The 26,153-nt window shown below is 47.5% G+C and overlaps 1 protein-coding gene across 3 annotated transcripts in view; it reads right to left on the bottom strand.

The window, feature by feature from the left end:
- DNAJC16 (DnaJ heat shock protein family (Hsp40) member C16) overlaps positions 1-26,153 on the bottom strand; it is a 296,465-nt gene that overhangs the window by 243,213 nt on the left and 27,099 nt on the right. Inside the window, exon 1 of one of the 3 annotated variants that reach the window (XM_086922177.1) lies at positions 10,811-10,999. The exons of the other annotated variants lie outside the window; for them this stretch is intronic. Within the exon in view, the coding sequence (XP_086778303.1) occupies positions 10,811-10,885 (75 nt within the window). The 5' untranslated portion in view covers positions 10,886-10,999. Of the gene's footprint in view, positions 1-10,810; positions 11,000-26,153 lie in introns of those variants that run through there. 3 annotated transcript variants of the gene reach the window in all.

Below are 26,153 nucleotides of genomic sequence, written 5' to 3'. Positions count from 1 at the left end.
TCACCCCTCTACACTCACCGAGTGCTGCGTGGGGCCCTTCTGCATCTTTTGGCTCAACGCGTTGGCCCGGTCACTTGCCCGTTGGCTTGTGGCCCCTGTGCCGACGAACCTTGAAACCTAACTCGTGAATCTGGTTGCTCCTGACTTACACTCGCTCCCCTGAAAAGGAGCACCCGCTCTGACCGTCCTGGTCTGAGTATTAAGCCATCTTCGAATCCTGCATGGGTTGCGCTTGCCAAGGGTTATTTGCTCCAATCCGGAAGCCGACACCGCCGACAGCGAGAGCCTTCGTGGGACAGCTCGTGATCCACTCCTGGACATCCTCTGTGCCCCAGAGTCCACGTGGCAGCGGAGAGAAGCTTCACGACAGTGACCTGAAAGCGCCCGACAATGCCTGGTTCCTTCCTGGTTCCACCCTGGTCACTGCTGAGTGACCCATACTCTGTCCCCTCTGCTTTCAGATCATCTTTATCTTCGATCCACCCTTGGATCACACCGGACAATTCTCCTCTCGACGCCTGCAGCATCTTCAGCTCCAAGCACCAGCAACCTGCGTGACAAAACCCGACACTACTTCGCACCTGTGCACCCGCTTCCTGTGGGTGAGGTAACTCAGTAACGCCGGTGTTCCTACACTGGTACATACCTCTAGTGTATGTGTCTAAAGTTTCGTCCTTCTAGGTTGAGCGGAAGTCTCCTTTAACAGTAACTTTATAACTTTTACGCACCATTGACTTTGCATTGGTGCATGTGTGTGCTTTAAGCGCTGCACCCGAATCCCGCGGGCTTTTCCCGACTTCGGCATGGCTAGTCCCGACTGCTCCCAGCGATTCCCTAGGCCCTAGGCCTAACCACTGTTCGATTGGTATCTCTTATACCACTTTTTTAATATATGGTTTGCGTGGCCCCTGGGCCTCATCCATAATTGTGCAACTTTTATATGTTTAACTGTGATTTTGTTTAAACGCTTATACCTCTGCCCTCATAAAGAGCACAGATGATCATTCTAGTAATAAATACATATATTTTTATAATATATAACTTGTGTGGTGTCCTTTCATTTGATATAACAGGATTGTGATTGGTAAAACAGCTTGCTTAACACGACCTCTTGAGTTAAGCCTTTAAGGCTGCTTAGTCCATGCTACCCTTAGGATAGCTTGTCTATAAGGTTGACTTACAACCATCACCATAAGGGATTGTTTGGACTGACACAAGGTGCCCCCAGAATTGGAGACATCATATATCAGGCCAGCTTCTCACATTGGTGAGCAGCGGTGCAGATTTGAGCTTGCTGTTGTTTTACCATTGCAATCTTTTTATCAAATTGAAAGATCACATCAAGTACCTTAGGTACATATAAACAAAGCTTAGCATATTTAAGTTCTACTGAACTTAGTAGTTGTAGAACAAAGGGCTTAGCACACCCTGCCTACAACTCACTAGCAAGGTACAGTAGGAAAATACTTAGTGTAGGTAAGTGCACCACTTACACCTCACTAGCAGTCATGTCTGGCACAGAGGGAGCTCCTGGCTCTCAGCCTGTGACAGTTGACCTTACCAAGGCAACTACCAGCTATGACAACCTCAGCCACAGAGACTTGAGTGCCTTGTGCACTTCAAGGGGGCTGAAAAAGGGTCACAACCCTACCATTCCCATCCTCATAGCTATCCTGGAGAAGGATGACTTAGATAAGGCGAGTGCAGTTCCCTTAGATGCAGGAGATGGAGTGAATCCCCCTGAGATTGAGAACTCCCCAGAGATAGAGAAGGAACCTGAATCAGAAGAAAATGAAGATTCAGATCAGGATCAGGGGACAAACCAGGTACTAGTGGGGAGGCTTAACCAAACCAACTTGGACCTGCATAGGAATGGAGAGGGCAAGCACCTCCCCAGATCCTATAACATAGTTCCCTCAGGTAACAGAAGGTTGAGATCCCCCTCAAGGAATTCTCATATTTCTAGTGCCTCAAGGGAATCTCAAAGGGGAATGACTTCCCCCCCTAGAGAAAAGAGCATAGGGCCAGAATGAGGGCTGTCCAACTCCGGATAGAGAGGCAAGAGGTAGCCCTGGCTCAAGCTAAACTTGCTTTAGCAAGAGAACAAAAGTTGAGTGGATTAGATTCCACTGGTGGCAGCATAATTCCTAGAGAGAAAGACAGGTCCTATGATAATAGAAACCTGACAAAAATTGTGCCCCCCTACAAGGAAGGGGATGACATCCACAAATGGATGACTGCTCTGGAGAGAGCCTGCATGGTTCAGCAGGTTCCTCAAGGTCAGTGGGCTGCAATTTTATGGTACTCCTTTTCTGAGAAAGGGAGGGGTAGGCTCCTCACAGTTAGACCTGAGGATGCCTAAAACTACTCTGTCCTGAAGAATGCTCTTATTGAAGGGTTTGGCCTAACCACTGAGCAATACAGGTTGTTGTTCAGAGATACCCAGAAAGCTCAGACTAAGGACTAGACTGATTTTGTTGATTGTGCCACTAAGGCTCTGGAGGGTTGGCTGCAGGGAAGTAAAGTCTCAGACTATACAGGATTGTACAATCTTATAATGAGAGAGCAGATCCTTAATAACTGTCAGAACCAGCTGTTGCATCAATACCTTATTGACTCTGATATGACCTCTCCCCAAGAATTGGGAAAGAAGGCGGACAAATGGGTCAGAACAAGGATTAAGCAGAAACCCCAGAACCATGGTGGTGACCAGAAGAAAACAGACCAAAAGGGTGGGGATAAGAAAGATAAAGAAAAGGACCAGAAGTCTTCTTCAGGCCGACAAAATTCTAATAAGGAGGGTGGTTCCTAAAATGGTAGCAAAAAGAAGAAGAATGATGGCCCAAAGAAACCTTGGTATAATACCTGCAAATCAGTTTCACACTGGGGCAGTGAATGCACCACGAAAAATACAGTTCCTACCACTGCAGCTACTGCAGCTCCTAAAGCACCTGCACCCCCTAGTACAGTCAGCAGTGGTAGTGCACAACCTAAGGGGATAGTAGGGTTAACCCTGGGTACTGAGATGGAATCTGGCCTAGTCAGAGTCCCTACTCAGGCAGTTCTGCTTTATGATGCGGACTTATCTTTGACCACTACTGTGAGTCCCAGTAACCTGGACAAGTATAGACAGACGCCTTTAATTAATGAAAAACTGGCTCAGGCCTACAGAGACACATGTGCCAGTGTCACTATGGTGACACCTGACTTTGTGGACCCTGGACAATTTGTACTAGGTGAGAATTACCTAGAGACCAATGCAAGCAATGCCACTACTACACATAGTGTGGCTGTTGTTAACTTCTCCTGGGGAGGGGTAACTGACCTCAAGAAAGTTGTTTTGAGTGCAGACCGGCCAGTAGACTGTCTGTTGGGCAATGATCTAGAGAACTCAGTTTGGTCAGAGGTGAAGTACAGGGCTCATGCAGAAATGCTAGGGATATCAGCACATGTTCTTGCTGTAACCAGAACTCAGGCAAAGAAGTGCCTACCTGAACCTGTGGTGGATCTTGAAACTATAGACCAAGAGGAAGAGCAAGAGGGTTAAGGCTGTGCCTTCCCACTTGCTCCAGGTTGAGGGTCAGACTTCACAGGAGGCTGATTCTGCAGTCCAAGAGGAGACTGTCTCTGAAGAACTTGAACCTGATCAGGTTGAGTTTCTGGGGACAGAGGGACCCTCAAGGGCAGACCTGGGGCAGGCCCAATTAGATTGCCCTTCCCTTGAACCCCTCAGACAGCAAGCTGCTGCTGAGGCTGCTGGGAATGCTCAAAGTACCCATAGAGTGTATTGGGACGATGGGCTCCTTTATTCAGAGGCTAGAGACCCCAAGCCTGGTGCTACCAGGAGGTTGGTCATACCTTTGCAAATTTAGGGGCTTCCTTCTTACCTTGGCCGATGATATTCCCCTTGTAGGACACTTAGGCCAGAACAAGACTTGGGACAGGCTTATCCCTCACTTTCACTGGCCTCATATATCAGAAAATGTCAAGGAGTTTAGTCGCTCCTGTGTCACTTGCCAAGCCAGTGGTAAGTCAGGAGGCACAACAAAGGCCCCCCATATACCACTAACTGTGGTGGGGGTACCCTTTGAAAGAGTTGGAATAGATATTGTGGGTCCCGTGGATCCTCAAACAGCATCTGGGCACAGATTTATACTGGTGGTAGTGGATCATGCCACCAGGTATCCAGAGGCAATTCCCCTGAGGACCACAACAGCTTCTGTTGTGGCAAGGGACCTTCTTGCAGTTTTCTCAAGAGTGGGCTTTCCAAAGGAGGTTCTTTCAGACAGAGGTACCAACTTCATGTCTGGATACTTGAAAGCAATGTGGAAAGAGTGTGGAGTAAACTATAAGTTTACCACACCCTATCATCCTCAGTGCAATGGGCTTGTTGAAAGGTTCAACAAGACCCTAAAGGGAATGATAAAAGGTTTACCTGAGAAGCAAATGGTCTAGACCCTACACCATCATTGAAAAGAAGGGAGAGGTCACCTCTTTGGTTGACCTTGAAACCCCTAGGAGCCCCCACAGGGTGCTCCATGTGAACAGATTGAAAGCATTTGTTGACAGGGAGGACATGAGCCTGCTCATGGCCACAGATGGGGAACAGGAGGAAGAGAGCGACCCTCTCCCAGACTTGTTGTCCCAGAACCCTGATGATGGTTCAGTTGATGGAGTAGCCTTGGTAGGCAGCCTCACTGAGCAGCAACAGGTGGACTGCAGACAGGTATTGCAGGCCCATAGACATATGTTTTCTCTCACACCCAGTCAAACTAACTGGTTCACCCATGAGGTGGACACTGGTGACAGTCTGCCTGTGACAAATAAAATCTACAGGCAACCTGACCACGTCAGGGATCATATAAAGGATGAGGTGCAAAAGACGCTTGAGCTTGGAGTGATTGAGCCATCAGAGAGCCCATGGGCCAGCCCAGTAGTCCTTGTGCCAAAACCCCATACCAAAGATGGAAAGAGAAAAATGAGGTTTTGTGTGGACTACAGAGGTCTCAATGCTGTCACTAGGACAGATGCACATCCCATTCCAAGAGCAGACGAGCTCATTGATAAATTGGCTTCTGCCAAGTTTCTGAGCACATTTGATTTGACAGCTGGCTATTGGCAAATCAGGTTAGCTGAAGAGTCTAAAACCAAAACAGCATTCTCTACCCCCAGTGGGCATTATCAGTTTGTGGTGATGCCCTTTCGTTTGAAGAATGCACCTGCCACCTTCAAAGGTTGGTGAATCAAGTCCTTGCTGGGTTGGATGACTTTTGTGCAGCATATCTAGATGATATTGCTGTCTTTAGCTCTACCTGAGAGGATCACCTGATCCACCTGAAGAAGGTTCTGGAGGCCCTGCAAAAGGCAGGCCTGACTATCGAGGCTACCAAGTGGCAGATAGGGCAGAGCAAGGTTGTGTACCTGGGCCACCTAGTAGGTGGGGGTCAGGTTCAAGTACTGGAGAGCAAGATGCAGACCATACAGGACTGGGCTCCTCCAACTACCCAGACACAAGTCAGAGCCTTCTTGGGCCTGACTGGGTATTACAGAAAGTTTGTGAAGAACTATGGGTCCATTGTGACACCATTAAATGACTTGACATCCAAGAAGATGCCAAAAAAGGTTCAGTGGACAGTTAGCTGTCAAAAGGCATTTGATGACCTGAAGAAGGCCATGTGCTCTGCACCTATCCTGAAGAGTCCTGACTACTCCAAACAGTTCATTGTGCAAACAGATGCTTTTGAGTTGGGGGTGGGAGCTGTGCTTTCACAACTTAATGTAGATGGTCAAGACCAGCCCATTGCTTTTATTAGCAGAAGGCTGAACCCCAGGGAGAAACGTTGGTCAGCTATTGAGAGGGAGGCCTTTGCTGTGGTTTGGGCCCTGAAGAAGTTGAGGCTATACTTGTTTGGAACTCACTTCCTAATTCAGACAGACCATAAGCCCCTCTTGTGGCTAAATCAGATGAAGGGTGAAAACCCCAAACTACTCAGGTGGTCCATTTCCCTACAGGGGATGGACTTTACAGTGGAGCACCGCCCAGGGATGGCCATGGTAATGCAGATGGTCTCTCCAGGTACTTCCACTTAGAACATGAAGACTTATCTGGTCAAGCTTAAGTTTAATGTCCCTGCGTTTGGGGGGGGGGGGGGGGGGGGTTGTGTAGGAGAGTAGGGTCTGCTCTCCTATGGTCACCCCAATTTTTGCTTTTTGCTTCACTGGTTTTCGACTTACTGAGGCTGTGGGCCTGCTAATCAGACCCACAGCCTGCTGTTCTCTCTCTAAATTCAGATACATGTACTATAGGTACATAACCAAATTGGTACTGGACACCTTGTCAGCCCCTATACAGTGTACGATAGGTGCATGGGCATAGGTGCATCCAAGGCCTACCAGGGGATGCAGCATAGCTTTTGCCACCCCTGGCTGGTTCTTAAACTGACACAACTGGCTGATCACTCAGCTGGGGCAAGTTGGTGTAATCACCTCTTGCTTAGATATAGTATACCTATATCTAAACCTATATCTGGACACATATAAACCTATAAGTCACTCCTATGGCAGGCCTTATCAATCCTGGAGGCAGAGTGCGTGGTTTAACGTGAGATGATGCTCGAGCATGAGCTGAGCCTGTCTGCAGCTGTCAGGAATAACTCCCTAAGCTGTTCCGGGATGCCATACCATATACTCTTAAGTGCATTATAATCCATTGCGGTTATGTGCTAACTTTGGTTAGTCTTTATCAAAACATGTCGTGTAACGTGTCATACGATTTGGAATACTATCCCCTCGACAGTCCTGTCGACAGGGATAGCATTCTAATCTTCTAGAGGGAAAAGACATGTTACTTTACTGAAACGCGGTTGATTTTTAAAAGAGGCTCAACATCACAAAATGGATGCTGCTGCCACCGACACAAGTCTGACCTCCTGCTGCTGACCAAAACTTGGCAGAGGAGGCCTGGACAAACGGTTTCCTGTCGCAGGGAGGTGCTACACCACCCCAGACAGGAGATAGTGTATTGGGGCAGGGAGGGTTGAATGAAATCAGACAGTGCCTGGAGCGCACAAGGCTTCCCCTTGCATAATCCGGTCAAACCGGTTCTGGGGCACTCCAGCCCCAGTCCCAGCGCGACCCTGGACAAAGGGAAAAGGGTGTAACCACCCCCTTCCTGGGTCCCACCCATAGGAGGGACCTAGCAGGTTATCCAGCCCACCAGATTGGTATAAGAGTGGGAGCAATGCCCAAGCATTCAGATTATCCTGACTGAAACTTATGAAACGAAACTCTGGACCCTTCGACATCCTACTCGACGTAGAAGACTGAAGAATCTCCCTTGTGGTCAAGGAGTGACCACCCTGTGCAAACAGGCACCATCCAGCACCTCGGCGTTTGCTTTGTTGCAGTTCCCGCCGGAACTCGAGCAACAGAGTTCGACAAGACCCAGCGTGCCTGCCTTCTAACAGCCCGATCCACAGTCCCTGCAGAGCTGAGACCCGTGAAGGCGCCCTGAAGCGTGGAGCCCGCCATCTTGGAAAGACCACGAGGCGCTGACCGTGCAGCTCCCGAGGCACCTTCGAAGCTGTGCATTGGGGTATGACAAGCCCCAGCCCTGAGCCTCTCTTGCACCGAAGCTCACCCCTCTACACTCACCGAGTGCTGCGTGGGACCCTTCTGCATATTTTGGCTCAACGCGTTGGCCCGGTCACTTGCCCGTTGGCTTGTGGCCCCTGTGCCGACGAACCTTGAAACCTAACTCGTGAATCTGGTTGCTCCAGACTTACACTCGCTCCCCTGAAAAGGAGCACCCACTCTGACCCTCCTGGTCAGAGTATTAAGCCATCTTCGAATCCTGCGTGGGTTGCGCTTGCCAAGGGTTGTTTGCTCCAATCCGGAAGCCGACACCGCCGACAGCGAGAGCCTTCGTGGGACAGCTCGTGATCCACTCCTGGATATCCTCGGTGCCCCAGAGTCCACGTGGCAGCGGAAAGAAGCTTCACAACAGCGACCTGAAAGCGCCCGACATTGCCTGGTTCCACCCTGGTCACTGCTGAGTGACCCAGACTCTGTCCCCTCTGCTTTCCGATCACCTTTATCTTCGATCCATCCTTGGATCACACTGGACACTTCTCCTCTCGACGCCTGCAGCATCTTTAGCTCCAAGCACCAGCAACCTGCGTGACAAAACCCGACACTACTTCGCTCCTGTGCGACCCACTTCCTGTGGGTGAGGTAACTCAGTAACGCCGGTGTTCCTACACTGGTACACACCTTTAGTGTATGTGTCTAAAGTTTCGTCCCTCTAGGTTGAGCGGAAGTCTCCTTTAACAGTAACTTTATAACTTTTACACACCATTGACTTTGCATTGGTGCATGTGTGTGCTTTAAGCGCTGCACCCGAATCCCGCGGGCTTTTCCCAACTTCAGCATTGCTGGTCCAGACTGCTCCCAGCGATTCCCTAGGCCCTAGGCCTAACCACTGTTCGATTGGTATCTCTTATACCACTTTAATATATGGTTTGCGTGGCCCCTGGGCCTCATCCATAATCGTGCAACTTTTATACGTTTAACTGTGCTTTTGTTTAAACGCTTGTGCCTCTGCACTCATAAAGAGCACAGAGGATTATTCTAGTAATAAATGCATATATTTTTATAATATATAACTTGTGTGGTGTCCTTTCATTTAATATTACAGGATTGTGATTGGTAAAACAGCTTGCTTAACACGACCCCTTGAGTTAAGCCTTTAAGGCTGCTTAGTCCATGCTACCCTTAGGATAGCTTGTCTATAAGGTTGACTTACAACCATCACCATAAGGGATTGTTTGGACTGATACAAGGTGCCCCCAGAATCGGAGACATCATATATCAGGCCAACTTCTCACAAAATGTCATGCATATTTCTGCTGCACAACTCCCGTCATCTGGTAATGGTAAAAGTGACTTGCCAACCGCGCACACATTCCGTGAACGTTCGGGCGGTGTGTAACTCGCATTGCAGGCTCTCAGTGAGCTCTGCAAGCTGTGTGTGCCCCTGGGAGTATGCGTGCCACGTCATGGTCCCACTGTTAACCTGCCAGTGGGCCCCACTCACGCGCCCGCGTCACACCCGGGCCACACCTCGCTTCAAAGTCAATCAGCCCAATATCAAAGGATGTCGAGGAACGCCAATATGAAACCCATTCCTCGCTCCAAAATAGGCAGCTCCCAGCCAAGGACCCCCTGCTTTCCCCCCCTCCTCTCCACCCACCACTCCAACTGTGCACCACTCCTCCCTCGCAAATACCCCCCCTCTACTGCGTAGCACCAAAATGCCCACCATACCCCTCCACGCTCCCGCGAACCCATCTGAAATGTCCCACATGGAGTCGCCAAAGTCACCGCATAAATGTCCACTACTTCCCCAGGAGCCCACCCCCCCCCCCCCCATCCACTCAATGGCACAATGACCCGCGCTGCGCCCCTTGCTCTCCCACCCCCACCGGCCCCTCAGCATACCCAAATAGCTGCCCCCCATGCCTCCCATCCATTGTATCTACTCCTCACAAGACCCAGTGCTCCCCGACCCACCTCACTCCTCCCCCCTCACCTCACACAGTGCGGCACCAGCACATACCATAAATATTACATTTCTTTTTTCATCAGGCCGGTATAAACCGATCTGGCCATCAGAACAGGTGCACCACAATTCCCCAAGATGCAAACAACTCAGGGGCTACAGCATGCCGCGGTGCATGAATAATCGGATTTAATACAATATCACTTGACTTTATCCAAATATTAAATCATATTTGAGCCTCTACCATATATTCTCCTGTTTCATAATCTTAATAAATTGTTAGTACTTTTAAGAGGGGGGCGCGCTGCCCCCATGTCTGCCTGCTGTACTACCAGCCCCCTCGACATACCCTGCCAGTTGTCCCAAACATCTCTCCACTGTCCCCTGAGCCCCCTTACCTTACCTCTGTAACTGCAGCACCTTCTTCTCTTCTCTAGTAAAATTCCCAAGTGAAAGAGGGCCCTTCTTTTTTAATGTGTTGTCTCTATAGCCTAGTTCGCAATCACATATCTTTTGTTTACCAACCACGTACTCCTATTGTTCTGTCATCTGTGTGTGCATTTTCTGCCATAGTGGCATAGTTAGGTCTCGCATTACTACAAATTACAGCTATTAGTGTAGCATTAGTATTTACAAATTCAAAAGCTCTAACTCTAACTGATGCGAGACCTATTGCATTGCAAATGATTGTTTACCAAGTTACTGATTTACTGTGCTTCAAACACATGCATTGTGACCCAAAATGTTTCGAAATACTTTGGCAGGAGGGTCCTAAATCTTCAAAGCCTAGCACATTTTGCTCACTGGTGTCCCAACATTTACAATTTGTTTTAGCCGTTTGTAGACGGTGCTTAGAGCAAATTTTCAAGCAGTGTTTCTGGCTGTTGTGTATATTTAAAATGGTTCTGCAGTGTGTTTTACAAATATTTTAGCCCTTGCATCATTCATTTTACCAACGCTTCTATGTAAATAAGTTTTGTTGTGGTTCAGATGTTACTTATCACTGTATTTTCTACTCAGATGTACTTGTTGCTCACTAAAAGGTGGGGACCACTGCTTTACAATTTGTTAACAAATTAATTATCTGGCTCCACCCTGGGGCAAAATGGCATTGCAGCACTAGTTGTGTGCCGGAGCTCTCCTCCGAGATCATAGGCCGAAGACATGATTTTCGGTTGCAGGTACCGCCAAAACTATTCTTTAACCAACCGTAAATTGGTCTGAAATAGTCTAAAATATTCCCGGTCTTACCTTCCTCTTTTCCACTGATCCATCTTTGTTGTTGCTGCCACAGCCTCTGACCCAGCCCTGCTGTTCTGCCACCATACCATCGCTGGAGCCGATGCTGGCTGGTGCTGCCACGGACTTTGGACGGATGCAGAAGCAGTTCCACCGACGCTTCAGAGGGAGTCCTCCTTGAGGGTCCTGGAGTGCCCAGAGAGGCCGTCCCACCTACCCGGGCCGCTGGGAGGGTTTAGTCTGTGCAGCCTCGGTGTTTGGCTCCAGCTGACAGATTTGGCGATTCATCTCCAGCGTTCTCTGGAACAGATTGTGCTTCCAGCGGACTCACCGCGTTGGATAAGTAACAAGGGTAAGCAAAGGAGGCACATTTACCCATTTTCATTTCCCCCACTGTTTGGATATTGACTGCAAAAAAATGTCACTAAAGGGTGACAACCAAATGAACGTTACCGCTCTAACGGCTGTAACTTGGCTCATTCTATCTAACAGCTACTTGGGGAAGCATTGCTTCAAAGGCTGCAATCTCTGTTGACTAGCTGGTTGCTTCTGGGTGATACAGCATCAGAAGGTACAAAGCTTGCTGCAGTTATTAGGCTTGGAACTACTATTTTCTCTCTCGTTGTACCTCATTTCACAAGGTCAGGTTTTGGGGGGCAGGAGGACTAGACGGACACCCGCATTCTGTGGAGCTCAAACCAGCACATCCATCAATCAATCAAGTTATTTGTATAGCGCGCTACTCACCCGGAGGGTCTCAAGGCGCTTCGGTGGGGGCTGCTACTGCTCGAACAGCCAGATCTTGAGTTGCTTCCTGAAGGAGAGGTGATCTTGGGTCAGACGGAGGTGGATGGGGAGGGAGTTCCAAGTCTTGGCTGCCAGGTAGGAGAAGGATCTTCCTCCCATGGTGGCTCTTCGGATGCCTGGGACGGCGGCGAGGGCGTGGCTGGACGATCGTAGCTGGCGGGTGGGAGTGTAGAAGGTCAGGCGGTTGTTGAGGTACCTGGGGCCCAGGTCGTGGAGGGCCTTGTGTGCGTGGGTGAGGAGTCGGAACGCAATTCTCTTGCTGACGGGGAGCCAGTGCAGGTCTCTCAGGTGTCCGGAGATATGGCTGTGTCGGGGGAGGTTCAGGACGAGTCGTGCGGAGGCGTTCTGGATGCGTTGGAGTCTTTTCTGTAGTTTGGCTGTGGTCCCGGTGTAGAGGGTGTTTCCGTAGTCCAGTCGGCTGGTGATGAGTTCCTGGGTGACCGTCTTCCTGGTTTCGGTGGGGATCCATCGGAAGATCTTTCGGAGCATGAGTAGGATGTTGAAACATGATGATGAGACAGCGTTGACTTGTCTGGTCATCGAGAGGAAGGAATCCAGGATGAAGCCCAGGTTGCGTGCGTGGTCCGTTGGTTTGGGTGCGCTGCGCAGCGCAGGGCAGGGGGCCACCAGGAGTCGTCTCAGGCAGAGGGTGATGATCCAAGGATGAGGACTTCAGTCTTGTCTGAGTTCAGCTTAAGGCGGCTGTTCATCATCCACTCTGTTTTGGCGGTGGCTGGGTCTTTGGTGAGGGAGAGGATCAGCTGGGTGTCGTCGGCGTTGTGTTGGCGTGCAATGGCTGCGAGGGGGCTCATGTAGACGTTGAAGAGGGTAGGGCTAAGTGATCCTTGTGGTACGCCGCAGATGACTTCGGTGGCTTCGGATCTGAACGGGGGGAGGCGGACTCTCTGGGTTCTTCCGGCGAGGAACAATATGATCCACTCTCGTGCCTTATCTTGGATTCCAATGTTGCTGAGGCGCTGTACTAGGGTGCGGTGGCAGACCGTATCGAACGCTGCGGAGAGGTCCAGGAGGATGAGGGCCGCTGTTTCCCAGTTGTCGAGCAGGGCTCAGATGTCGTCATTGGCTGCGATGAGGGCGGTCTCGGTGCTGTCGTTGGCTCGGAAGCCGGACTGCGCGTGGTCGAGGGATCCGCTCGTCTCGAGGAAGACCGCAAGCTGTCTGTTGACGGTCTTCTCGATGACTTTGGCAGGAAAAGGGTGGAGCAAATTGGGGAGGTAGTTCTTGAGGTCGGTGGGGTCTGCTGATGGTTTCTTCAGGAGGGCGCTGAGTTCGGCATGCTTCCAGCTCTCCGGAAGGTGGCGGTGTTGAAGGAGCAGTTGATGATGTCTCGGGGTTGGGGTGCGATGACGGAGTCGGCCTTGTTAAAGACGTGGTGGGGGCATCTCATAACCAGTTACTCTATTCCCCCACTATATCAAAGATGCCACCTAAAACATCTGCCAAGGGAGGGGCTTTATTGAATACCTCTGGTATGTCATCATTATCAAATACTGGCTCAACACAAACCGGGGTGAGGAAAAAGAATCTGCACAGAAAGGGGGATGCTATTATTGACAACAGGAGGAATTCCGACACTGGTAATATTGTGACCCAAACGAGAAAATATGGGCCAGTGTTTCCTTCTGGATCTACTCAGTGCAACAACCAGGCACTAAGGTTGGATCGTACTTCTGAGGGGTCCCAGCACTCAGGGGAGATTCAGCCCTCCGACCTCCCTCACTCGTTACTGTTTCACTTCTCAGCAGACCCTGGACAAGTTCATTGCTCTAATGCCGCTGGGTACCTTTTTTAACGGGGACATGCGGGAGGTCCGTATTCACGAAGTTCCTGGTATTCGTACAGACACCACTGATATGGGAGTGTTGAATGCATCTGGAGGTACAGTGGATTCTGCACCCTTCAAAACTGACTGTTCAAAATATGAGCAGCTACAAACTGGGGTACCATTATCTGAAACTGCAATGATGGAACCACTTGAGAAGTTCTTCTCTCTTTCAGACTCTGGGAGTGTGTCAAAGCAGGATCCTGAAAATCTTGAGGATGCTGGCTTGGCTGTACCCAGGACAATCTCAAAACCATCGTACAGGAGGTCGGACAACCACGAACAGAAAAAGGTTGTGAGGCGAACGATTCTAGTACCACAGTCTCAAATATTCAAAGTCTTTGCACAGGGCTCATTGAATCCAGTGATTACAACAGAGGAAGAACTAATGTGGGACTCTGCTGGCATCAAACTTACCACAACTAATCCAATCCCTCCTTCCACAGACCTAAGTGATTCTCTTGTACAGGCTCCAAGACTAGAGGAAGAGGGTATTGGGGGCCCCTCCCTTTCCTGTTCCCTCTCATCAGTAGGGTCACTTCAGAATTCCCCAATTAGACCGCCATCTACAACTTTTTATTGAAATAAAGGGAAGAGTCCCACAAAGATTCACTGGCCCTTAAAACAGCTCACTTAAAGACTCAAGTCGTCCTGGGGAAGCACTTTAGGAATATGGATACCCTAAACTCACGACTTGCGAAAGTCGAGAAAGTGCAAGAAAGCCTTCAAACAGCTGTTGGAGTAGTCAAAACCCAGATTTCACTACAGTAAGTTCAGATGGCCATGCTCTCATCAAGGGTTGAAGATCTTAAGACCTGGTCCCGTCAGAACAACCTCGGGGTATTGGGGATCCTGGAGGGGGACGGTCCTAGAGGCTATGAAGTTCGCTTGAAGCCTTCCCCACCTTGGAGAACTTTGACATGGACAGCATGATCCAGAGAGCCCATCGATATCCTTTTCGGCCTACCCATGAGGCGTCGTCCTCTTTATCCACAAGCCATCTCGATATATGTGGGAAATTTCTTGCTCTGACAGGAGATATACTGAGCTGCTCGTCCAAGATCACCAGTAAAAACAGCCAGAGTGGACTTTTTTGTTCAATCAGATTTCTCTCAGAGTGTGTTTAGGTGATGGATGTTGAGAGAGCATATCCCAGCACTTCAAACGCTTGGAGCTATCTTGTGCATCCGATACGAGGGACAAATTCATTCATGTTTTAAAGCCACAAAGGTTGAGGTCTTGAATAGGTGGCAGGGGAAATAAGGAGACCAATGAATCTGGTCGATTTTGCCATGTTTCCTTTTTTTCTTTTGTCCGTTTCCTTATAGGAAGCTACAGAGTGGTTGATTTAATCTTCCGGGTATGCCTTTATTTCTTCTTTTCTGATCTCTCTTGGGATAGTTTTTGGTTCTTTTGCCTCAGAAGCTCAGTCCAGTTGGGCCACCTGGTGGCTTGTCGTGAACCTATGAAGGTTACCTCTCATGTATAGTTTGGGAAATTTTGTGTCTCTTGGCAGTCTCAGTCCTGTTCCTTTAGAAATTGTTTTCCCTCTTTACAATCCTGGGGGAAAGGGGGGGGGGGGGGGGGGGTCAGGCCCTACTCTTGGGCCTTGTATGGGAGAGACAGGTTTGGGGTGGGGGCGGGGATGGGTAAAGGGGGGAGGGTCTGTGGTCACTTATCTAAATTCTGTACTTTTCTTTTGAAGGATTTGCGGTGTTCAATTCATAGACAGGGAGGCAAAAATAGCAACAAGACAATAAGAGAAAATATTTCTTGAGCCTTTAGTGTTGGAGCTGTATCCTTCTTTCATATGTGAAATCAGAAAAACAGAGCAGCCAACGCATTTCAACAGGGCTTAATCAGGGCCAAATTGATTGCACTTAGTTCACCACAAGGTTTGGCACAATGTCTTTCCAGATCACCAGTGGCAAATTAGTCTCCTTTTATCTAAAAATGTCTATTGTACAACAGTATAAGCTAGAAGGTAAAATATTGGCTTCTGAAGTTGAAGCCACTACTGGCCAGCTGGCATGGGGCAAGGCATGTGGCTCCAACCAACTTCCATTGGTTTTCCATGTCAGATTGTTGCATCTCGTAGTGCCAGGTCTCTGTGATTTATTAAACTCTTTAGAGTCATGTGGGATGGTGCCGGGTCATGGATGCAGATCATCATCGTCATCTTTCCTAAGAAAGGGAAAGCTCCTTCTCTCTCTGGTTCATATCAGCCTATTTCACTGATTAATGTGGATTCCAAGATTTATGCTCGGATTCTAGCTAATAGGCTTGCAACAGATATCTCTGATCTTGTCGATGAGAATCAACATGGTTTTCTTCCAGGGAGGGATACCATTGCCCACATTAATTCGGTTATTACTGCTCTAGAGGCAGGCTGCGCTCAGGGATATCCTGCGACAGTAATAATGTTAGACAGCGAAAAGCTCTTTGACTGGTTTTCGTGGCCCTTTCTATGGGCCACTATGGTAGCGTCAGCGTTCAGACCACGTTTCATTATTCAGGTTCAATAGATTTACACAAATCTTAAGGCCAGAGTTCTATGTTCAGGTTTTCTACTGACCTAACTCAAGATAAATCGTGGCACCCGACCAGGATGGCCATTCTCAACTCTGCTTTTCGTGCTTTATATAGAACCTTACCTTTAAGCAGTCAAGTGTTCAAGAAAAATGGTCTCGTTGCAGACCCATCAACTCAAGTTCAAAGTGCTCGCCTATGCAGATGATGTTACTATCTTGACTGCTGCCCTGGAGGTTTCTTTAGCAGCTATTGAAAGAATGGCAAATGAATATGGGGCTATTTCTGGGTATAAACTTAACCTAGATAAGACCTTGGTTTTAGCGAATACTGTTTCTTGTGAAGATAGGCGATGGGTTAAGTTGGCAACTTACTTGGGGGTTGAAGTCTCCCTAAAAATGGAGGATGTAATTGAGTTTAATTATGGTGCACTATTCAGCAGAACTAAGGAGGTATTCAGCAAGTGGCATAGTCTACACATAGGTCTAATCAGACGATGTAAATTAATTAAGATGATCATTCTCCCTTGCTACTTATACCTTTTTCGGTTATCTTGTCAAAGGCTTATTTACACAGATAGAGGCGGTCTGGCAGTATAAGAAGCCTAGTGCTAATATATAAAAAAGTTTCAGTGACATCGGATGGTGGACTCTCACTACCAGACCCAAGGGTCGATATTTTAGCAGCCTTTGTGTCCTGACTAGTTAAAATATTGGGGTGTGAACCTTGGAGGTTAGAAGGTCTGGACCCGGAATATCTCGCCTGAACTCGATTGAAGACACCGAGGGTCTTTGACTATCTGTGTCTTTCTAAAAACACGGATTTCTGAGATTACATTATTTAACACACATTCTTATGTAGGTTATAATCCCAACTTTGTCCGTCAACTTGATGCAACCTTTATCAATTACTAGCAGGCATGCAATTTATCTACATTGGACTAATTATTTGTGGGTAGTTGTCTTCTCTCTTTTGAAACACTAGCCCAGTGATTTATTTTTCTTAATTTTTTTTTTATACCTGCAAATCTGGCATGTCATCATGGGTTTGAAAGCAATGACTTTTGTTAAAATCTGTGGCACGGCCCATCTAAGGGTATCAGTCGGGGTATCAAATGATCTTGGCAGTAGAGATCCAACAATGGCCTAACATTTTTCAGACTTTGGCTGAAAAGTGCAGTCGACATTTAAGTTATCCCTGAGGAAATTAGATGTACAAATGTCTTTTCAAACACAGTCCTAAATGTCTCCCCGGTCAAAATTAATCAGTTTAAAAAAAAATGTATACTACTTATTGTTTATTTATCATGAATCTGAGGAAGGACTCAGAGTGTTTACGATGTTTTGCTGACAGGGTTGATTCAGTGTCTATTTTCGCCACCTCTCCTGCCATCTCTCCTTAATTACTGTTTGCAGTAAATTGAATATGCTTTGCCAAACTACCGTGAGATGGCCCCCAAAATTAATCTTACCGGGCCACTCATCTCTTGTACCTGCCCACTTACGTGGCATTATTTTTGAGCTATCAACTTAGCTCGATTGATTTTGGTTTGACATTGGTTATTGGCTCAGGCTCCCAATGCTATGCTTTAGTGGCATGAATTTATCAATATAAGCCTCATGGAGTGCCTGATTATCGACAATGATGATTGCCGTGCTCTGCTCAGGAAGATAGGGGCGTCGTTTAGGGCTTGCTTGGAGCAATTACAGTCTGGTCATGACCACCCATCCTCATTGTTCTTTTCTATTCTCATTTCTTTTTTGTACTGGATTGTACTCTTTCTGTTCCTTTTTAGGTCTCGCCTCGTGATGCAGCGCATAGCGCTGCTCGGGAAGCGAGTCTTATTGTCGCTGTGTAGGCTGCGAAGTGGGACAGTAGATGTGCACGAGCTTAAACACCCATTGCAGACAATGGGTGTGAACGCATGCTTTAGCAGACATGGGCGGTGAACGTGCACGTCTGTTCTCGCGCTCTCCCACGCTTTCACTTTCCCGAGCCACAGACCACGCCGGTATTGTAGAGGTTAGTTAGCTCACTGTTTGCTACTTAACTCGCTGTTTTTTCTCTGCACGTTTTCACGGTGCCTTCATGCCTACACAGGCAGCAACATTCTTTTCTCAGTCGCAGCCTTGCTCCTCGCGCGTCAATGTTTATTGTGCAGCAGAATAAAGACGGAAGCAGCAAAGTTCACGGACCTCTGACGGGCTTGTTTAAAAACAGCACCATACGTCTTATCGGCTTCACCAGTCTGCTCTGCAGCCTTGCACTGTATATCTGTGCATACCCGGCTCTGATGCATGTAACCCTGAACAAACAAACAAAAACACACACACACACACACACACACACACACACACGCACACGCACACGCACGCACACGCGCACACACTAGAGGTGCCACAGTAAGGTATAAGGAAACAATGTATTGGTTGTGGCGAAACGAGGTCACTGTAGAGAGGCTGTGTAACTACAACTAGAGATAGAATAGTTTTTTGTTCATTGGGTCAGTATACGCAGAGTCAAAGTGTGGGTTTGCAATTGGTTGTGAGAACCAGCATAGTCGTTCACTGCGTGATAGTTTTTAGAGACAGTTGTGCCACTGGTCAGGAGTTTGTAGTACTTCCCAGTCTTCCATAGGAGCGCCAGAGGTAATCAAAAGCTCTGCAGCGATGCAGCTTCACCAGGCGTCGACTCTGCCCGAAAAAGAGTTTGTAGTATCATCCGTTTCCAACACCTAGAAGGCATCTAAAGCAGCATCGATTTATTTCTTCCCACCCCGCGTACTGTAGTTCAGCACACAGACTGCACCCACCACAAAAGATATGACTGACATGCAGAACTGCACCTACAAGCCTCCAGTAGCGATTTATCGTTTCTTTTTTCCAACAGTACAATAAATTTGTACTTTCACTTTTTTTTCAACTTTATGTGCGCAGATACCATTTTGCAAATTAATCTGTCTGGTTGAAATGCAACTGATGCTCATATAAAGCGCTCCGATACCTTCGGGTCTAGTTCGTACTATATAAAACTTCATAAACAAAACAAGCATTTGGAAAGCAATAGGTCTCGCATTACCAAGAGTTTAACCTATTAGCATTGTAAATGACAATGCCTTAGACTTAGGCTCTAAAAACCAAAACATAAATAAAAGGCACTGTCATTTACAATGCCAATAGCTCAAACTCATGTAACTGCAAGACCTATTGCATTGCAAATGCTTGTTTTTTATGCAGTCAGCTACATCCGCTCTCTGATTGTATATTTGTTATATTTTTATATTTTTGGCACTGCCAATTGATGGAATTATTTGATAATCTGATATATTGTGTCTCACTTATGACCTCAATAAAAATAAAATAAAACCAGACTTGCATTTTACAAAAAAAATGTCTGGGTTATAACAATTGTAACAAAAGGAGGGAACAAGGTGGTGGACAATTTTTACCGGGGTCCAATGTACATGTCCTGTAACAAGAAGTTCAACAAAAAAGTGTACAGAGTTCCCCAGGGGAGGTGGGCTTAAATGGCTAAAGCAATCCTATCTCTTTGCGGGCGAGTAAAAGGGGCATAAGGTGGTCCCTTGACGGAATTTGAGGAGGCCTCACACAATGCACAGGTTGGACGACTGTTGCCATCCCCCCCCCCGATGATCGTATCGTGTCATCATTGGCTTCCTGCTCCCACGGCAGGCTGGCGGTGCAATGCCTGTCGGGTAGCACAGGGTGCTACACTTTTGCGGAGTTCTTTTATTCCTTAAGCCAATGGGTGCATGCGTGTGAGGGGCCAAAAAGAAGAAGGAATATAATAGATAGTAGTGAGCATGAGTGAGATTTAAAAAAGGTCAGCAAAGTCCATTGAGGAAACCTTTAATAGCATGGCTCACTGCCTTATTAAAATGAGTGAAAATGAGGGGTACTGAGGCGCAACAGTTAGGGATGATATGGCCTCATTCAACCCTCAATTGTGGTCTGGTCGACATGTTTCATGCCACTAGGGCAATTCATCAGGACCTTAAAGCTCATCAACTTAATCCCGCTCCCCCTAATATTTAGTGGAAGCGAATATACGACCTGGGGCGTGTCGTGAGATCAATTCCTATGTGGGTTCCCCTAAAAGGAGACAAAGGAAAACAAGATTCAATCAATATTATTGCTGTGTGAATTCCATGTAGGTACATCATGCTAACAGAGTTGAAGTTGGGTTTGCATGACCCCTGTAAGCTAATAGTGCTTAACTGAGAGAAGGATTGCTTTATCAAGTGAAGGAAGGAGTGTATGGGTAAGGCTAATTAAAACCTGTTTAGCACAGCGCGCATGCAATTAGCGGTAGACGATGCCTCATTCTTGTACATATATGGCATCCTGCATCACGTCAAATTACAAGTGTGTGTCATGCAGGCAATCATGTGTGCGTGATTTGACATGCGGTTAAAATTCGGTAGAACCACCATTGGAGAAATACGGTGATTGTAAATCTCTGATGGGAACATCAGGGTTCTAGAATTAGTGTTCTAAAATAACTTAGCATCCGCACTGGGTTATAACAATGGCTGAATAGTAAGGAAAATGCTTGCATCAATAGCTCAGCAAGTTCAATGCTCCCTGTAAACATCTGACATGCTCTGCATGTCTCACTTTGAATCCCAATGAGGCCGTCAGCCTTTCAATGGTCTATAGAATGTGCTCATAAAAACTGAGTAACATTAAAAAACTGCTAAAGCTCTTAAAACGTAAGCATACAATATTAAGACTTAGCTAAAAACATATTATTAATGAAAGGTTTATTGAAAATGAGGTGATACAGAGCTACCGCAGGTGCTGGGAGAGCATTACATTAGTCTATTAAATGATTTCCAAAACAGTTTTCAGTTTTCAACATGCTACCATGACTGTAATAATTTGGACAGGATTGAAAAAAAAATACTCATGCACTCATTCTGTACACCGGTACATAAAAACAAAGCCATTAATTAATGAAGAGAAGAATAACTTGGGAAGCATCCCTTACAGTTATAATTTGAAAAGTGATCCAGAAATTGATAGTAATTACTTAATTAAAATTATTAAATCAGACATTTGATTGTATTTATCCCTTAGCTTTAAAGCAAAAAAAGTTAACAGAATGATTAATTCTTAACAAAACAAAAACTAAAATACCTAGACTGATCTACTGGGATCTAAAAATTGTGAATATTGAAAATTCACAGAGCAATTAAGGAAGAGGCACAGAGAAAGAGTTACTATTACGTGGCAAGACTTCAGGATGAGGAACATGGAGGTATTTCCACGATCTCCGCTCCTGCCCATCTACCCGAGCCCCCTAAAGCATCCCAAGACAATGTACAGCAGTAAACGAAACCCAGAACAAAGACACCTGTGAACGCTGCCATAGGATGTGAGTCCCGGGGATAGAATAATATGCGAAAAAGCACAATATTGGAATTACATGCAAGAGACTGGAATATGAGCATCCTAACGTGGCGCCATCAGAAGTAGCACTATTGAGAAGAAGTGTTGGGGAATATAAAACACAGAAGCGGTTTGGATTCAAATTGTCTATCAAATCAATCAATCAATCAATCAATCATAACACTTGTATAGCGCACTACTCACCCGGAAGGGTCTCAAGGCGCTTGGGGGAGGGGGTCTGCTATTGCTCGAACAGCCAGGTCTTGAGTTGTCTCCTGAAGGCGAGATGGTCCTGGGTCAGCCGAAGGTGGATGGGGAGGGAGTTCCATGTCTTGGCCGCCAGGTAGGAGAAGGATCTGCCTCCGGCGGTTGCTCTTCGGGTGCGTGGTACGGCGGAGAGGCTAGTGGACCGTAGCTGGCGGGTGGGCGTGTAGAAGGTCAGGGGGTCGTTGAGGTACCTGGGGCCCAGGTCGTGGAGAGACTTGTGTGTGTGGGTGAGGAACCCGAACATGATCCTCTTGTTGACGGGGAGCCAGTGCAGGTCCCTCAGGTGGCCGGAGATGTGGCTGCGTCGGGGGATGTCCAGGATGAGTCGGGCGGAGGCGTTCTGGATGCGTTGGAGTCTTTTCTGTAGCTTGGCTGTGGTTGCGGCGTAGAGGGTGTTTCCGTAGTCCAGTCGGCTGGCGACGAGCGCCTGGGTGACCGTCTTCCTGGTTTCGATTGGGATCCATCGGAAGATCTTGCGAAGCATTCGTAGGGTGTGAAAGCATGTTGAGGAGACGGCGTTAACTTGTCTGGTCATCGAGAGGGAGGAGTCCAGGATGAAGCCCAGGTTGATGAAGCCCAGGAAGATCCAACTTGAGACCACCGCAACCTGCTGAATCAGCAACGCTATCAAGAGGAGAGGAGAATTTGCATCAGACCAAGCGACACAACGAGTTGAACGAGAATGAGACTGGGAAGCAGACAGACACTAGGCCACCTAGTGTATTCCTGGGAGGCACAAACAGATACTGGAGTTCCAGTCATACATTCAGGGCAAAAGAAAGGGTACTTGCTAGAGGTATTTAAGAAGCCATCTTTTCTCTCTTTAGATAGGCAAAAACAGTGAACACAGATGGAGGACTGGCGAATAAGCAACATGCGGGCCATCATAAAATGTGCATAAAAGGCACTCTTGTAAAATCACTTAGTAAAATAAGAAAAATGGTAATAAATAAAAGTAGTAAATAAATATGGAGCCATATTACCCCTAATTGTATAATGAGCAATATTAAAGTAAAAGACTATCCAGCTACTGCAGTCATTCCATAGTAAGGCAGATAAGTCAAATAGGCGCAGACTCCCCGGCTCACCAGCTACTCTGACCACAGACACAAGAAATGGATATTATACCAAATGTCACACCTGAAACCAGTCACACAACTCCGATTCACAGAAGACTTCTCATGCAAGGTATCCGAGAGCAACAAAAACCATTCAGACATTGCATAAGTGGATGCAGTAGGAAAAACTTTGAAAGAACTGTTAGCTATAAAACTTAGCATAAACGTAGCTGAACGAATCACATCAAAGAAACTGAATGAGCTGTTAAAATGGATATAGTAACCTTTAATGCACATCCCAAAGCAACAGAGGAAAAGGTATCTTCCATCTAACAAAAGCTCACTGGATTTTTAGACAGAGCAGAATCAATGGAGCGTATGAAGCAAAATTGGTGAACTGGAAAACAGATACTGGGGAGAAAAGGTAGTATTTTCGGGGATACCAGAGAAAATAGAACAAAGACAACATGTTAAACTTCATGCTGGGCTTTTTACCAGAAATTTTGAATATATAATTTGACGCGCCGTTAAAATTACTTAGAATGGACGAATTAGTCACAATATCAAACTGGAAGAGCGTGTTGGAGACAAGTGATAGCCTGGTTCTGCACCATTACCAAGCCTGCCAAGTCAGGTTGGCCTTGAAATAACAAGGTCCAATTCTATGAAGAAAGCAGTTAATATAGGTGTCCCAATATTATTCACATGAAACTATCCTTGAAAGAAAAAGATACTGGGCCATTCCCGAAAGACTAAAAAGGCAGAATATATGTTATGGCCTGCTTGATTCAGCTACAATGATGATTATGGTCCATGCAAAGACTAGAGAATTCAAGCTAGAAGATCTAGAAAAGTACCTAAATGCAACAGAGCAAACATACAAAGGGCATATTATGCCCCACACAACCATCTACAGAGATGCTAGAGACCAAAGAAAGAGATTCAACAAAGTCAGAAATTAACGTCAATATGCACTGGCAGATTCGGAGCGTTTTCGATACCTGCAAGTCCGACACGCATTGCAAACAGTGCTGCCCCGTAGCTCCTCCTCACCAGATTTCTCCCCACTGGAAAACAGGCTACTAGATGGCCATTTACCGGAAAAAGCTATCTCCTTAACTTACCAAAAACTCATTACCAACATGGAAGACCCCCTGCTGTCACTAAGAGAAAAATGGACTGGAGATGGCATCGAATTAGATGATGAAAGCTGGCAAACGGCTGTCTCTTCCCCCAAAATTGTTACTATCCCGGCGCGTCTCCGCCGTGTGCAGCTAAAGATCCTGCACAGAATTTACAAAACAGCTCCCCAATTGACACACATAGGTGTTCCGGCAGATGGGTCTTGTAGGAGGGGATGCACCCAAATGGGCACGTTCATGCACATAGTATGGCACTGCGAACCAATCCAGGAATATTGGCGCCAGACACACGAAGTAATGTGCGAAACAATGGGGGTCGAAATTAAGCCAAAAGCCCCTAGATGCCTCCTTAACATCTGGGAACCCACTGACCTCAACACGCACACCACACAATGGGTCAAACTCGGCTGCATGGTCGCCAAAAGGAATATTGCTCAGCACTGGGGGGCCTCGCATGCACCCACGATCACTGACTGGAAAACAGACCTTGATTGGTGTATGCTAAGGGAAAAGACAGTGTACAAGGCCCGGGGACTGCCCCCGAAAATGGTCAAGATATGGACCCCCTGGAATGAATACTGTGGCAACCTGGCAGCAAGAAGGCCTCATGGTTCAACGATGATCTTAAGAAGTCCAAGAAACTCTGCCGCTCCCTTGAAAAGGCCTGGAAAAAAGACCCAACCACTAGCACCAAGGACGCCTTCAAAAACGCCACCCGCACTCACCATCAACTAATCCGAAAGGCCAAGAAAACAGCATTCAAGGATCGACTTGATAACAACGCCCACAACAGCAAGTAACTTTTCAACATCGTCAAGGAATTTTCCAATCCCTCGGCCAACTCCAACGACATCACCCCCTCTCAAGCCCTCTGCGACTCCCTAGCCTCATTCTTCCACAACAAGATTGCAGACATCCACAACAGCTTCGACAACCAACCCGGAGACCAACCCACCCAACCATTTGCTGAACATTCTCCCCCCGTGAACACCCTTAACGACTGGAACCCAATCTCCACTGAGGACACCATCCGCCTGATGAATTCCATCCACTCAGGATCCCCCACAGACCCATGTCCTCATCACATCTTCAACAAAGCAGACTCCGTCATAGCACCGCACCTCCGAGACGTCATCAACTGCTCCTTCAACTCCGCCACCTTCCCGGAAGACTGGAAACACGCTGAACTCACCGCCCTTCTGAAAAAACCCACAGCGGACCCCACCGAACTCAAAAATTACCGCCCCATTTCGCTCCTTCCATTCCCGGCCAAAGTCATCGAGAAAGCTGTCAACAACCAGCTCGCCGCTTTCCTCGAAGCCAACAAATCCCTCAACTCCTCACAATCTGGCTTCCGAGCAAAACACAGCACTGAGACCGCCCTCATCGCAGCAACAGACGACATTCGAACTCTACTGGACAATGGAGACACAGTCGCCCTCATCCTCCTCGACCTCTCTGCAGCATTCGACACAGTCTGCCACAGCACCCTTTTACAACGCCTCAATAACATCGGAATACAAGGAAAAGCACTTGAATGGATCACCTCGTTCCTCACCGGAAGAACCCAGAGAGTCCGCCTCCCACCATTCAAGTCCGAGGCCACTGAAGTCATCTGTGGCGTACCACAAGGATCCTCACTCAGCCCCACCCTCTTCAACGTATACATGAGCCCCCTCGCGGCCATCGCCCGCCAACACAACCTCAACATCATCTCTTACGCGGATGACACTCAACTAATCCTTTCTCTCACCAATGACCCCAGCACCGCCAAAACCAACCTACACGAAGGAATGAAAGAAGTTGCCGAATGGATGAAACAAAGCCGTCTGAAACTGAACTCAGACAAAACAGAAGTCCTCATCTTAGGTACATCCCCCTCTGCATGGGACGACTCTTGGTGGCCGGAAGCCCTTGGAAAAGCACCCATCCCGACAGACCACGCACGGAACCTAGGCGTCATCCTGGATTCTTCACTCTCAATGAACAGACAAGTCAGCGCCGTATCCTCATCCTGCTTCAACATTCTTCGCATGCTCAAAAAAACATTCCGCTGGATCCCCACCGAAACAAGGAAAACAGTCACCCATGCTCTGGTCACGAGCCGACTGGACTACGGAAACACCCTCTACGCAGGTACTACCGCTAAACTCCAGAAGAAACTCCAACGAATCCAAAACGCCTCAGCCAGGATCATATTAGACATCCCGCGCAACGAACACATCTCTGGTCACCTGAAAGACCTCCACTGGCTACCCGTCAATAAGAGAATCACTTTCCGACTGCTAACCCACGCAC

The sequence above is a fragment of the Lissotriton vulgaris genome, chromosome 5 (genome assembly GCF_964263255.1).
Source record: "Lissotriton vulgaris chromosome 5, aLisVul1.2, whole genome shotgun sequence".
NCBI classification, from domain to species: domain Eukaryota; kingdom Metazoa; phylum Chordata; class Amphibia; order Caudata; family Salamandridae; genus Lissotriton; species Lissotriton vulgaris.
Note: the sequence above shows the minus strand (reverse complement) of the source record. Positions and strands in the feature narration are given on the sequence as shown.